Genomic DNA, 11,835 nt, shown 5'->3' on the forward strand with positions numbered 1-11,835 from the left:
AAAATCGCCAGAGTGTGAAGAAACGTTAAAGTGAAAAAATGCACTGCTCTACTGCAACGTTCTGAAAGAACAGATTACGACAACCACGAAGGCGGGTGACACCAAATTTTATAAACAGATAGTGTGAGAAATCAACTTACAAAAGTATTTTTCTCGAAAATTCAGAATTTTGTTTTTGTTAAGTTCCACTTTATATACAAAATTCGCAGCCGTTGACGCAATTGTGTGTCACCGCGCCTTCGTGATCAACTCAGTTGTCTTAACCTGTTCTTTCAGAACCTTGCTCTTCTGTACATAAAACATTGTTGCAAACACGTTAGTAAATGGGGGGTTTGCACGATGTGTTGCCGAAAATCCCAACCCATTTACTAACTAGTTAGCAAAATCGTTATTTTAAAACTCAATTTTCGCTTAGTGCTTCGTATTTCATGAGACACTGACAAGCGTGAAATTGATCGTTGCAAAAGCGAAAAGAAAATCAGGGAATATCTGCTATTGGACTTGCGAAATGAAAGTGTGGAAGCTGAGATAAAATTCGTCGATTTAATGAAACGATGGCAGGAGTGGATTGGATATGAAGAGCCGATGGATTTGTATGAGGGACTGGAATTTCAAAAAAGTAAAATCGACGATCTTATAGCTCAATAGTATTTTACATGACCAGGGATAAAAAGATGAAAAGTAGAGTTTTAGTGTGAATTTTGTTCATCCGAGGCGAAGCCGAGGTCAATAAACACATGACATGTAGACTTTTCATTTTTATCCCGAGTTATGTAATGGATATTACACGCTGAGAGCGTCAAAAGAAGTGGTTGAAACATGAAAAGTTCTGAAAAAATAGTTTAAGACACTTGCGAAGGCGGGTGAAACACAAATTTTGACAAATGGAACTAGTTCAATGAATTTGTGAGGTGGAGAATTTTAGTTCAAGTATAATTTCTACGGTGAGTTTTATTTGACAGTGGTGGAGTATTATATTGCTCAAACAAACCTCTATGAAACCAAGGTTCTGAAAGAACAGGTTAAGACAACTCTGAGTTGATCACAAGGGCGGTGACACACAAATGCGTCAACGGCTGCGAAGTTTAAATGAAAAATACAAAAACAAAATTCTGAATTTTTGAGAAAAATATTTTCTTTAAGTTGATTTCTTACACTATCTGTTTATAAAATTTGGTGTCACCCGCCTTAGTGGTTGTATTAACCTGTTCTTTGCTAGAACTTTGCTAAAACTGACGTTTTTTCTAGCGGCGATAAATAAAATGTTTTGAATTTAGGCTTTAAATAATAACCTTTCAAACTCATTAAAGAAACCAAATGTTTACGAACTTTTTGAAGAAACTTTTACTTTACACCGTGACCTAAACGGCTGGTTTAAAATGTCCGCAGGAAAACCTGTCTCTGCTTTCATCTCCTACTCGTAGTCAAATCGATCAACTTACCGACTTTTCAATAATAACGAATTTACAGATCAGATTTTTCGTATTATCTTTCCTAGTGATGTCAGTTGGTACAATAAAAAAAATATCTAAATATCTGTTAACATTTTATATGTAGTACTAGTACAATACATACTAAGTAGAAAAAAATTGCCTTCGTTACAACAATAATAATAAGCACTTGGGCATATTCATAAGCAGCCTATAACATTATCTTGATCAACAATAAATCAATAGAATCGCACATATTAATATCAAATTGAATTTAGTATGCGAATCGTCGTTCAGCACTGTAGCCCAACTTCTCCAAATTCGGCTGACAGGCGAAGTTGATCATCGGTGGCGGTCCACACATCAATGTTATTGTGTCATCGGATGGTGGATAGAGGTTGTCTTTGATCATTTCCTCGCTCACGAATCCTGTGCTGTATTTCCAACCTATTTGAATAAACGATTGTTAAGGCCACCAAATCGAGTGTTACAACAAAATGTGTTAATATTACCATCAGTGGCTCTGTCCAAAGTATACCAAACTTTAAATCGATCGGAATGCTGTTCGGCCAATTCGTCCAATTCTTTTCTCAACAAAATATCATCTTCCGATTGGTTAGCGAACAGCAACGCCAGTTTGGTTGAATCTTTTTCTCGGTTTTTCGTCACGTCCCTAGCTAGTTGCAACATGGGAGTAATGCCTGTGCCGCCTTTAAATTAAGACATTTTTTCGGGTTGGAATTTGAGTTGATTTCTATACAGGAAATAAAGTCGAACAAACCTGCGATTAAATTGACAATTTTCACACCAACTGTTTCCGCAGGATCTTTACGCAGTTTCTTGATCGAAAATTGTCCATTGCCAAGATATTGCAGCTTTCCAGTTGGACCACGGAACGCAATAGTGTCACCAATTTTCAACGCATCAACAAATTGTGACATTTTACCACCATCGGGGAACTTCGGATGAACATTCCGTTTGTACACTTTGATCACCAAATCCACATACCCTTTGTTATCGTCACTGGACACCGGTGTGTATGCACGAATAATGAGCTCTTCATTGATGGTTGCAATCAAATGAATGTGCTGGCCAACGGGTAAACCAAGAACGTGTTCGTTGCTCGGTAAACCGAATCGAAACCGACGAGTATCGTGGCTGATCTCCTCTTTTTCAATTAATGGCAGGTAATATTTTTCGTTCGGGTCCAACAAGGTACGTTTTTGAGTTGATGTGTTAGCGGTTTGTGCTTTCGTCGCTTCTGGCGATTTCTTCTTCTTTTGTCCGCCGAAGAAGTGATTTATCAGCACCGCTCCTATGGCGATAGTCGCAACTCCCAGAGCGATGGAAAAGCACTGCAACGGAAAATATGGTAAAATTAAAAGGTATGAACATAAGGTGTGGTTTTTATCGGGGAAGATAAAATATAATTAAAAAGTTCAATCACTGCACGCCCTGTGTTGCTATATGCATATCTACATTTGCACCGTTTAGTTTTAGTATAATTTTTAGCCCCGTACGAAGTACTGGGGGCTTATAAGATTAATATGCCGTTTGTAACACGTCGAATTGGAAGCAGACAGTAAGGGCAAAGCATTTGGTTATGTTCATAGATGACGAATCCGCAATAAAAAAAATGTCCGTCCGTCCGTCTGTGACCCCTCTAGCTTGAGCAAATCACAACCTTTTTTCAAAATTCTTTTTTTCCCCGATTGGTATCGACAAAAGTAAGGTCAAGTTCGAAAATGGGCATGATAGGGTCGGCCCTTCCAGAGCTAGGGCCCTATAGGTGTTTTTCAGTCTTTCGACTATATCTACCGAAATACGCAAGCAATAGCTGCTTGTGATATATCAAATGAAAGGTATTGACGAGTAGAACAAAGTTGCGGAACATTGTTTTTGGGTAAGATGCAACGTGGGCTTGTTGGGAGGGCTCAAAGGTGGTTCCTCGGCTCTAAGTGTTTTTTGCACATAAATCGAGTAAATCTCATCCGATTTTGCTAGTTTTCGTTTCATTTGAGAGATAATTGAATACCGAAAAGAACGTGGCGAAAAAAGTTTCAAATTTGGGCCCTTGGACTAAGGCCGCTACTCGGCCCTAAGTGTTTTTTGCACATAAATCGAGTAAATCTCATCCGATTTTGCTAGTTTTTGTTTCATTTGAGAGATAATTGAATACCCAATGGAAAGTTGGCAAAAAAATTTGGGTTTCTAAAATAATGTCGTAAATTGTTGGTTGTATTTGAGAGGTACTTCGTACGGGCTTTCGTAATTGCGCTATGCGCAATTTTAAAAATGAACAATTTCAGTAAATTTGACCATGCCCAACTTGACTTGCATTTTGGTAACAGAAGCATTAGAGGGTTGTAGACGTATTAGGGTTCCGGGCGTATTACGGCTACGGACGTATTATGGTTGCGGACGAAATAGGATTACGGGTCGTACGGGGCTAAGTCGCAGCAAACGCTCCGACTGTTCTGATGCCTTGTTATAGTATAATTTAGTATTAAGAATGGTTGAGCTACAGACCCATTTCAAATATCTATCTGTCTATAGATTAAGGTTACCTCGCTTAGTTTTTGTTTATTACGTAGGTGGAAGCACGGGTTTTCAGGGGTTATATTATACCACTATATGTGTGTCAACTTATTAAAAAAAAATTAAAACCAACAGATGACCGGTGGCGACTCTTGACAAACGAATATTGCAAGAACTAATTCCTTACTCTATTCGAGTACCGACAATCAATGAAAGTGTAAAACATGTATGGTCTATTGTTCGCCCGGAGGACATAAAAATTTGATTTTCGTACTTAAACGCACTCATTTTCATATTATTTTGACATAAAATGTGAGTTCGTTTAAGACGAATTGGCCGATCGACCATACCTGTTCTAGACTTTCATTGCCGACAATGCCACAACTTTAGTTTCCCCTCTATGAAAGCAGTACACGAAATATCTACATATGGAAACATGTCATATCGCTGATATCACTGTGTAAACTTTGACTTCATTTATATATAATAATATCCTCAAATGGTGAAATAAAATCGTTTTGAAGTCTAGTCGATTGCGATTATAAAGTGTAGTTACATACAAATACGGTGATATAAATCCCCACTGTCAAGAACTGTAATTGTCAACCTAGACGAGATCAATCTTCCGTGAAAATGTCGTCAAGTATTTATGCAAAATGATACCATTTTTCATCGGGCAACCGAAGAATCACTTTTCTGGAGAAGTATTATTTGTATTACTATTAATTCTAGCCGGCGTATACTACTGTCTACAGGTCAGAAATACAAGTACAAATTATTCGTCGAGGTCGAGGTTTTGAAATTGTGCATTATATTTGTATTGACTCATTAAAACCGTGCCTAGCATCATAATAATTGACAAAAACAATTATAACGTAGAAGTTAATTCCAAATGTTGATGACGACTGACGACACAACTGCAATAGTTCAACTGAATATTAATTATGCGTTGGCTTCACAAAAATATTGTTCGTAGGATATAACATTCATCAATATACTAAGATCAACAAAAGCACAGATTTGATTAATCTCACTCAAAACATCTGGCTTTAAACCACACAAAAAATAATAATCAATGAACAGTAGGAAACACGCCGAACATGCTGACGACCGAAAAATGTTGTTTAATCAATCAGACATTACGTAAGATTTTCCAAATACACGCAAAATCATCAATTTTAATGTGCTCCACAGTTTTGATAAGAATAATAAAAAAAATTAATAAAAAATGTGAACTTACATCGCAATCGAACATGTTTTCAATCTAAACACTATACACACCTCTCTCGAGAGTAACAGACTAACTAAAATGAAAATTTTATGAATCGAAAACGAAGTTGAACAGAGATTCAACAATTTGTTCGGCTACAAGGTCAAATCACACGAAACGGCTTGTATTAAGTTACTTTCCACGGTTCAATAAATTCACTAATGCCTTTGTGTAAACTGACTAAAATTCAATTGCATAGCGAAAATAGACGAAAATAGAACATACTATCAGGAAAGTGATAAAACTACAATGTTAGCTTAACATTTTAAATTCCAAAACCCTCATTATAATTCTTAACACAATATTCCAAAAAAACGGAAATAATATGATTTGTATTACGTTTGTTGGTTACGTTTTACTCACAATATTTCCAGTTGATGCAGAGAAAGCCATTTCCAACAAAGTTCTTATTTGAAACTGAAAGTTATTCTGTAATATTCTCGTCCTCAAGTCCAGACAAAACTTACACAACAGTTGGAGTATTTCCAATTATGTAGAATATTCTTACATTTCAAGTAAGATCATTAGTTCGGTGAAACAAATGTACATACACAGATAGTATGTATGCGGTGTGTGTACATAAACGATGTCAGATATGTCACAAATGGAAAAACATGTTAAAGGTAAATCAAAGTCATATTTAGTATTAAGCCTTAATAAAAGCAGAGACTCTGCGCTACATTCTCTTTTACTGCATTCTTCCTGCAATGATCATGATCAATCGTTCTAAAATTGACGATTTCGTACTACTCATCCTTGCTTAAAAAAATGGACTCACTAATTAGCCTAATTAGGCCTCGTCTTCGGTGCAAGAGATACTTTATTTAATTCAATAAAATTTTTAGGTAGACCCAGCACCCTTTTTGGTATAAAACTATGAAAAGCAAAAAGTTGATACAACTTGGAAAATTTATCGAAACAATACGATGTGCACTGAAGCTTCTGCATTTACTATAATGTAAGTTGTCCATCTCCATGCTCATTTATCGAAATTTGTTGGCGTGTACGAGATAGAGATCACTTGCCAAATTTTTTATCCCATCAATTAAAAGAGACTCAATAAAAATGTAAGTGAAACTCATAATTCAAAATGCCGCGTTGATTCTTTTTAAGCAGTGAGTAGCCAGAGTAAAGTTCGATCTTAACTCCTTTTACTCACAGTTTGAAAACAAAAGAACAAACAATGAAACTGCTCTATCTCTCTCTCTCTCTCTCTCTCTCTCTTGTTGTGTCGTAAACGAAGTGAAGTGAGGATTAAGATAAGACCTTAATCCGCACTTCTCTCCACTTCAACAATGGAAAGAGAGATTAGTTTTCATTGTTCATTTTTTTTTAACGCTGAGTTAATGGAGCAAAGTATGGATTAGGCTGGGATCGGAGTTTACCCCGTTTTTACTTTAAAACAATGGAAGTTTCTCATTGGTGTACAATTTATTGAGTTCATGAATTTATACTTTAAAGCACCTGGGATGTGAGGGCTTTCGTAAACACAGCTTAGTGTGTGAACTGTCAAAGACTGTCAAACTGACGCTAGTGACGTAGAGTATTACTCCGGATCGAAGAAAAAGGAAAATATTTTCATTTAAAAAAATAACTAAAACAACAAAAGAACGCAGAAATTACGTGTCAGCTTTAAAATAATTACGTTAACTTCAATTAGTGCGTAAACGACGAAGGTTCTTTGTTTTTTAAAAGAAATCCAATCAACAGTTTCGGAACAATGACTGATTCCTGTGCTCTAGTTGACAATGAGTTATCTCGCGTTATTTCAAAATTTACAGCTATTCAGGGACATTCGAATAGGGTCTTAGATGATGTAACTGCCAGCTTCGAGGGACTTCAGGATGCCCTGAGCCAAAGTGAGTACTTATCCACTTTCATTTATTGTCTGCGCTCTGAAAACTTAGGTGGGTCGTCGACCTTTCATGGTTTTTCAGACATAAAAAAATTGTTGAAATCTGCGCATTAAATTGAATTTGTTGATTCTACGATGAACTCGGAGAGTTTTTTTTTTCTTTCTTTGTAATTCTGTGACGTACTTTGTGTCTGTTACGAACTATATTTAACAATATTTTCGAAAAGTGTGATTGACACTGAAAGACAAACGATCCCTTCGATGAAATGTTTTTCTTTGTTCACGAAAACATCACACGCCACACGGAAAATGTCCGAAAATACATTTGTGTTGCTCTTGTTTTTGTTGTTGTTGTCGAAATGGAAACGCCGAAGTTTATGACTGTTTTGTGTTTCTTAGTACCGCCAGGTGGAAATTTAACTCCCGAACAAAATACCATATTGCGTGAACTATTGGCAACATCGAAAGAGAAATTGCGACGCTTGACCACCGAACACCGTGAGCTCCATGGATTCGTCAGTAAAGTTGGTAAAACAATCGATCGCAATTTCGTATCCGATCTATCGTCAACAACCAAAACCGATGTCTTGCTTGAAGAACACAATATCCATTTGCTAAACAAAGTCATCGCTCAACATTTCTACCGTCAGGGCATGGATGATGTGGCCGAGAGTTTAGTCCAAGTAATGTTATGCTGTTGAGATCCTTTTGCGGGCACGTGAATGTAAATATTTGTATTGATGACTGTATAGGAAGCGGAACTGCCAAAAGAAGACTTCACCCGAGAACCGTTTGCCGAGCTTCACAGTATATGGGAATGCATTCAAAATAAAAATATTGCGCCAGCCTTGGAATGGGCCGCCAGATACTCTGAAGAATTGATGGCCAAAAACAGTACATTGGAATTTAAACTACACAGACTCGCCTATATGCAGGTAGGTGGTCGCCTGTTACATATCTGATATATCGTCGTTGGACGTTGATCTGAATTGACTCGATCAATTAAATTTCTTCGTTTTTTTTTCAGATACTTTTACAAGGCATCAATGCGCAAACGGAGGCTCTAAAATATGCTCGCACACATTTCGCAAAATTCGTTAACATATTCCAAAAGGATATTCAAATTTTGATGGGAGCACTAATGTATCTTCCAGTAGGTATAGACCATTCACCGTATAAAACGCTAATCGCACCGGAAATGTGGATCGAGGTAAACGCCGATTTTTCTTTTTGTTATCAATACGATGCTTATCTATGCTCTATTGTCATACAAAGGCAGCGGACACATTTTTAAAGGATGCCTGTCAAACACTAGGAATTATTAAGGACTCACCATTATCAATCGTAACAAATGCCGGTTGCGTAGCTCTGCCAGCCCTACTGAATATCAAACAAGTAATGATATCAAGACAAGTACCGGGAATTTGGAGTGGACGAGACGAATTACCTGTAAGTCAAAACAGATCGAAACTTTCGTTCGACAAGTAATGGAATTTAATTGTTCGGTTGTCATCAATTCCCACAGATCGAAATTGAATTAGATCCGGAGCATCGATACCACTCAATTTTCGCTTGTCCAATTCTACGACAACAGAGCACCGAAGAAAATCCACCGATGAAGCTAACGTGTGGTCACGTCATATCCAGAGATGCACTGAACAAATTGAGCAACGGCCAACTGTAAGTAAAACTAAACAAAATCCATTTTGTTGTCACACACAACAGTAACAAAATGTTGTGTGTTGTCGTAAGCGAAACTATTCATTTTGACATAAATTTTAATCCCAGATCGCCCGCATATAATTTCAGATTGAAATGTCCATATTGTCCGATGGAACAAAGTCCTGCCGACGCTAAACTAATTTATTTCCAATAAATCAGCGAAAAATGTAGCAAATTTACGTAATGTTTGTTTGCCACATTTTCGTCTGATAAAATTTCGTTAGACTAACCGATTTATATTAAATATTGTTGGTAAAATTATATGGGAGAAATCGTTTTCATTTTTAATAAAGTAGGAGCAGAAAAGAAACAAAAAATTTATCGAGATGTATAACTTCATGGATCTATATAACTTGCATTAAAAAAAAAACTAAAAAAAAAAAGTTAAAAAAAGAAAGTTTAAATTTACAAAAAGAAAAAGAAAAATATTTTTATGATAAGTTGATTTAATGGTATCATTGATAGTGTTACAGCATTCGAATAGATAGAGAGTGAGAGAGCAGATCGTTTAAAAATATATTTCATGCGGAAAATGGATTAAGATTGAAATTAAATAAAATGAAAAATTGTTTCAAGTCGAGAATCAAAATAAAGGAGAAAAATCTAAAGTGAAAATGAAAATGTTTTTGAAGTTTTAATTGATCCGTGGTCAAGGCTCAATCTCAAAAAGTAATAGATGTTTGCTGAATTGTAGCAATTGCGCTAATCTTGGACGATTGATTTGAAGCCCTTTCGCTCCCAAAATCGCTTAAAATCGATCATCCAAGACACATACGTAAATAACTATTGTGTGACAAGGACGGCAGTCGCAATCACATTAATTAACGTCTTAAATAAAACATCAGACCTCCCACTTCTCCTTATTTTCCTTATTCTCCTTATTTTTGATGAACCCTCATTAATTCACCTTATTTTTAGTAAATTCTCCTATTTTCCTACTTTTTCGACAACAAAACGAACACAAGCTTATGCACATTTATTGGTTGGAACTAGAACGTTAGTGAATACAACCGTTTTAAATGACAAATTTTCGCTCGCTTCGCTCGCTTCGCTCACATATTACTTTATATCCACTCACTTGTACCAAACAGGTACTAATTATTGATTGATAAACGGTAGAACACTTCCAATGTCGTTGTATGAGCTAGACCTAGAGAGAATCATTGTGATATCAACAGTTCTATCAAGGCGAAAGAATTATTAAATGCAAGGAGTTCAACCGCTGGACTTCAATGTGTAACTCTATAATTCAAATATTTGATCTTGCATCTGAAAAAACATTTAGCATGCAACCTCAAACAACAGACAAACAACTAAGTGGGAAGTGACTGTTCAGTTTATAAGTGTTAGATCCGAAGAGGCAATCACTCTTTTGATTTACACGCGATTTGCACACGATTTACATGATTTACGTGATTTACACGAATTGCAAATCACTGGATTTCTCTTCATTTATCAAGGATTTTTCATAATTATCATTAACGTGTAAATCATGAAAATCGCGTGTAAATCAAAGAGTGATTTCCCACTCGGTTAGATCTAACACTTGATGTAAGACTGTATTACCCGAGAGAATCGCATATCAATCTCATATTTTACAAAGATTCGCAGATTAAATCAGATTCTGTTTTTTTTCACATTTCGATTTGGCAACGGGCTGTAGATACATACTTGAAACTCGGATGAAGTCAACTACGAATAAAGTGAACACAAGTCATTCGATTTTTTCACAATTGAGCCTTAAATATTTTGTGCATTTTTTGGCATAAGTAGCTGTTTAGTATTTCTGAACCTACTTTTTCACGACAATCAAAACCTTCTTAATTCAAATCCTTTTTTTTAAATTCCTCATTATTCCTTACATTCCCACATAAACTTTAAGAAAACTATTATCAAAACCACTCTAATGATGGTTTTGGAAACGGGTATACAAATTTTACGACTAAACCTGAATATGAGTAAACTTTCTAAAAATAAGTCGCTTGTCACCAAGCTAGAACGGTTGACAAACAAATTAAATTGTTGTTTTAGTCCTTCTTCTTTGCGACCCCACAAAAAAAATTTACCTTTAACATATTAATGCATAACTGTATCGTTTGTCATTCGAAAAGTCTTTATTTGCAAAAGTTTTGTTTCATAAATTTTTAAATCATTTTGGCATTCTTTTCTTTGATAACAGTCACGAATCTCCTTATTTTATGACTATGAAAACCTCCTGCATCCTGATGATTTTAAAAAAATGTCCTTATTTCTGAATTAAGGTGCTCATTTTTGGCATGGGAGGTCTGAAAGCTTGGACCAGGACCAGGCTAATTTTTAGAAAAATTCAGTCGTCTTTTCAGAAGGTGTGAGAGGAATGACTGTGCTATCTGAAAGTCTATGTGCGAGGTTAACACTGAAAACACGTGAAATTAAGGATAACCATATTGTGAAAAACCCGACTTATAAAGATTAACCTGTTAAGGCCAGTTCATGGTCGCATATATCGCAAAAATGTATGCGAGTATGAACTGGCCTTAAAGGCAAGCATTTGACAAGTATTATTATCGGGTCTATTACTTCTATCGATCAAAGTATTTTCAATCGGTTGATTTCAAATCTTGTACTTCATTTTTTTGATATCCATTTTAGTATTTATATAACCGCATTACCTAGAGCTTGTCGTTATTTTTGTCGTAGTTATCGATAACAGATGAAGGTTTCGCAATTAACAATTTTGCTCCTCTGAAGTATTTTACACATTGACACATTCCATTTGCGACGAAAAAATATTTTTGGGAATTCTCGAGAATTTTTAGAACTTAAATTTAATGAAATGAGCTAACTGCGAGTGCTTCAACAAAATATGAGCAAAAACATTTTTATACAATTTCTTGCTTCAATTTTTCCAATTTATTCGATGAGAGTGGTCGGCTAAACTTGATGACACATAAAGACTTCAAGAAAAAGCAACAAGCTCTGACTACTTTGGTTTTGTATAGCCAAACACATATTCAAAAAAATGAAGTGAAAGATTTGAA

General features: G+C 35.8%; 2 protein-coding genes across 5 annotated transcripts; one reads left to right on the forward strand and one right to left on the reverse strand.

Annotated features, from left to right (window-relative positions):
- Positions 1-1,529: 1,529 nt before the first annotated feature.
- On the reverse strand, positions 1,530-5,812 carry LOC119066395 (NADH-cytochrome b5 reductase 2). Of its 3 annotated transcripts, XM_037168828.1 has the most exons (5): positions 5,706-5,724; positions 5,602-5,655; positions 2,212-2,785; positions 1,943-2,140; positions 1,530-1,877 (listed from the first exon to the last, which is right to left on the reverse strand). In XM_037168828.1, the coding sequence occupies exons 2-5, from the start codon at positions 5,629-5,631 to the stop codon at positions 1,705-1,707; spliced, it is 975 nt and encodes a 324-aa protein (XP_037024723.1). In that variant the 5' UTR covers positions 5,632-5,655; positions 5,706-5,724; the 3' UTR covers positions 1,530-1,704. The 3 variants fall into 3 exon arrangements, with proteins under 3 accessions (XP_037024723.1, XP_037024722.1, XP_037024724.1); XM_037168827.1 differs by having other exon boundaries at positions 5,602-5,812; XM_037168829.1 differs by lacking the exons at positions 5,602-5,655; positions 5,706-5,724 and adding an exon at positions 5,209-5,368.
- A 937-nt stretch (positions 5,813-6,749) lies between these two features.
- On the forward strand, positions 6,750-9,430 carry LOC119066396 (E3 ubiquitin-protein ligase RMND5A). Of its 2 annotated transcripts, none has more exons than XM_037168831.1 (7): positions 6,750-7,097; positions 7,493-7,776; positions 7,846-8,028; positions 8,121-8,303; positions 8,369-8,542; positions 8,619-8,773; positions 8,903-9,430. In XM_037168831.1, exons 1-7 carry the CDS (start codon positions 6,959-6,961, stop codon positions 8,967-8,969), a joined length of 1,185 nt encoding a protein of 394 aa, XP_037024726.1. In that variant the 5' UTR covers positions 6,750-6,958; the 3' UTR covers positions 8,970-9,430. The 2 variants fall into 2 exon arrangements, with proteins under 2 accessions (XP_037024726.1, XP_037024725.1); XM_037168830.1 differs by having other exon boundaries at positions 6,751-7,097; positions 8,882-9,430.
- Positions 9,431-11,835: the final 2,405 nt, after the last annotated feature.

Source organism: Bradysia coprophila, chromosome IV, assembly GCF_014529535.1.
Source record: "Bradysia coprophila strain Holo2 chromosome IV, BU_Bcop_v1, whole genome shotgun sequence".
Lineage (NCBI taxonomy): Eukaryota > Metazoa > Arthropoda > Insecta > Diptera > Sciaridae > Bradysia > Bradysia coprophila.

What these genes read in the sequence shown, in the direction of transcription:
- LOC119066395 (XM_037168827.1), bottom strand. Translation starts at nt 5,631, where the DNA reads ATGGCTTTCTCTGCATCAACTGGAAATATT. An exon ending in CTGCATCAACTGGAAATATT is followed by an intron (nt 2,786 to 5,601) that starts GTGAGTAAAACG and finishes TTTCCGTTGCAG; the next exon opens with TGCTTTTCCATCGCTCTGGG. An exon ending in TTTGGACAGAGCCACTGATG is followed by an intron (nt 1,878 to 1,942) that starts GTAATATTAACA and finishes TTATTCAAATAG; the next exon opens with GTTGGAAATACAGCACAGGA.
- LOC119066396 (XM_037168830.1), top strand. Translation starts at nt 6,959, where the DNA reads ATGACTGATTCCTGTGCTCTAGTTGACAATGAGTTATCTCGCGTTATT. An exon ending in CACCGGAAATGTGGATCGAG is followed by an intron (nt 8,304 to 8,368) that starts GTAAACGCCGAT and finishes TGTCATACAAAG; the next exon opens with GCAGCGGACACATTTTTAAA. An exon ending in GTGGACGAGACGAATTACCT is followed by an intron (nt 8,543 to 8,618) that starts GTAAGTCAAAAC and finishes CAATTCCCACAG; the next exon opens with ATCGAAATTGAATTAGATCC.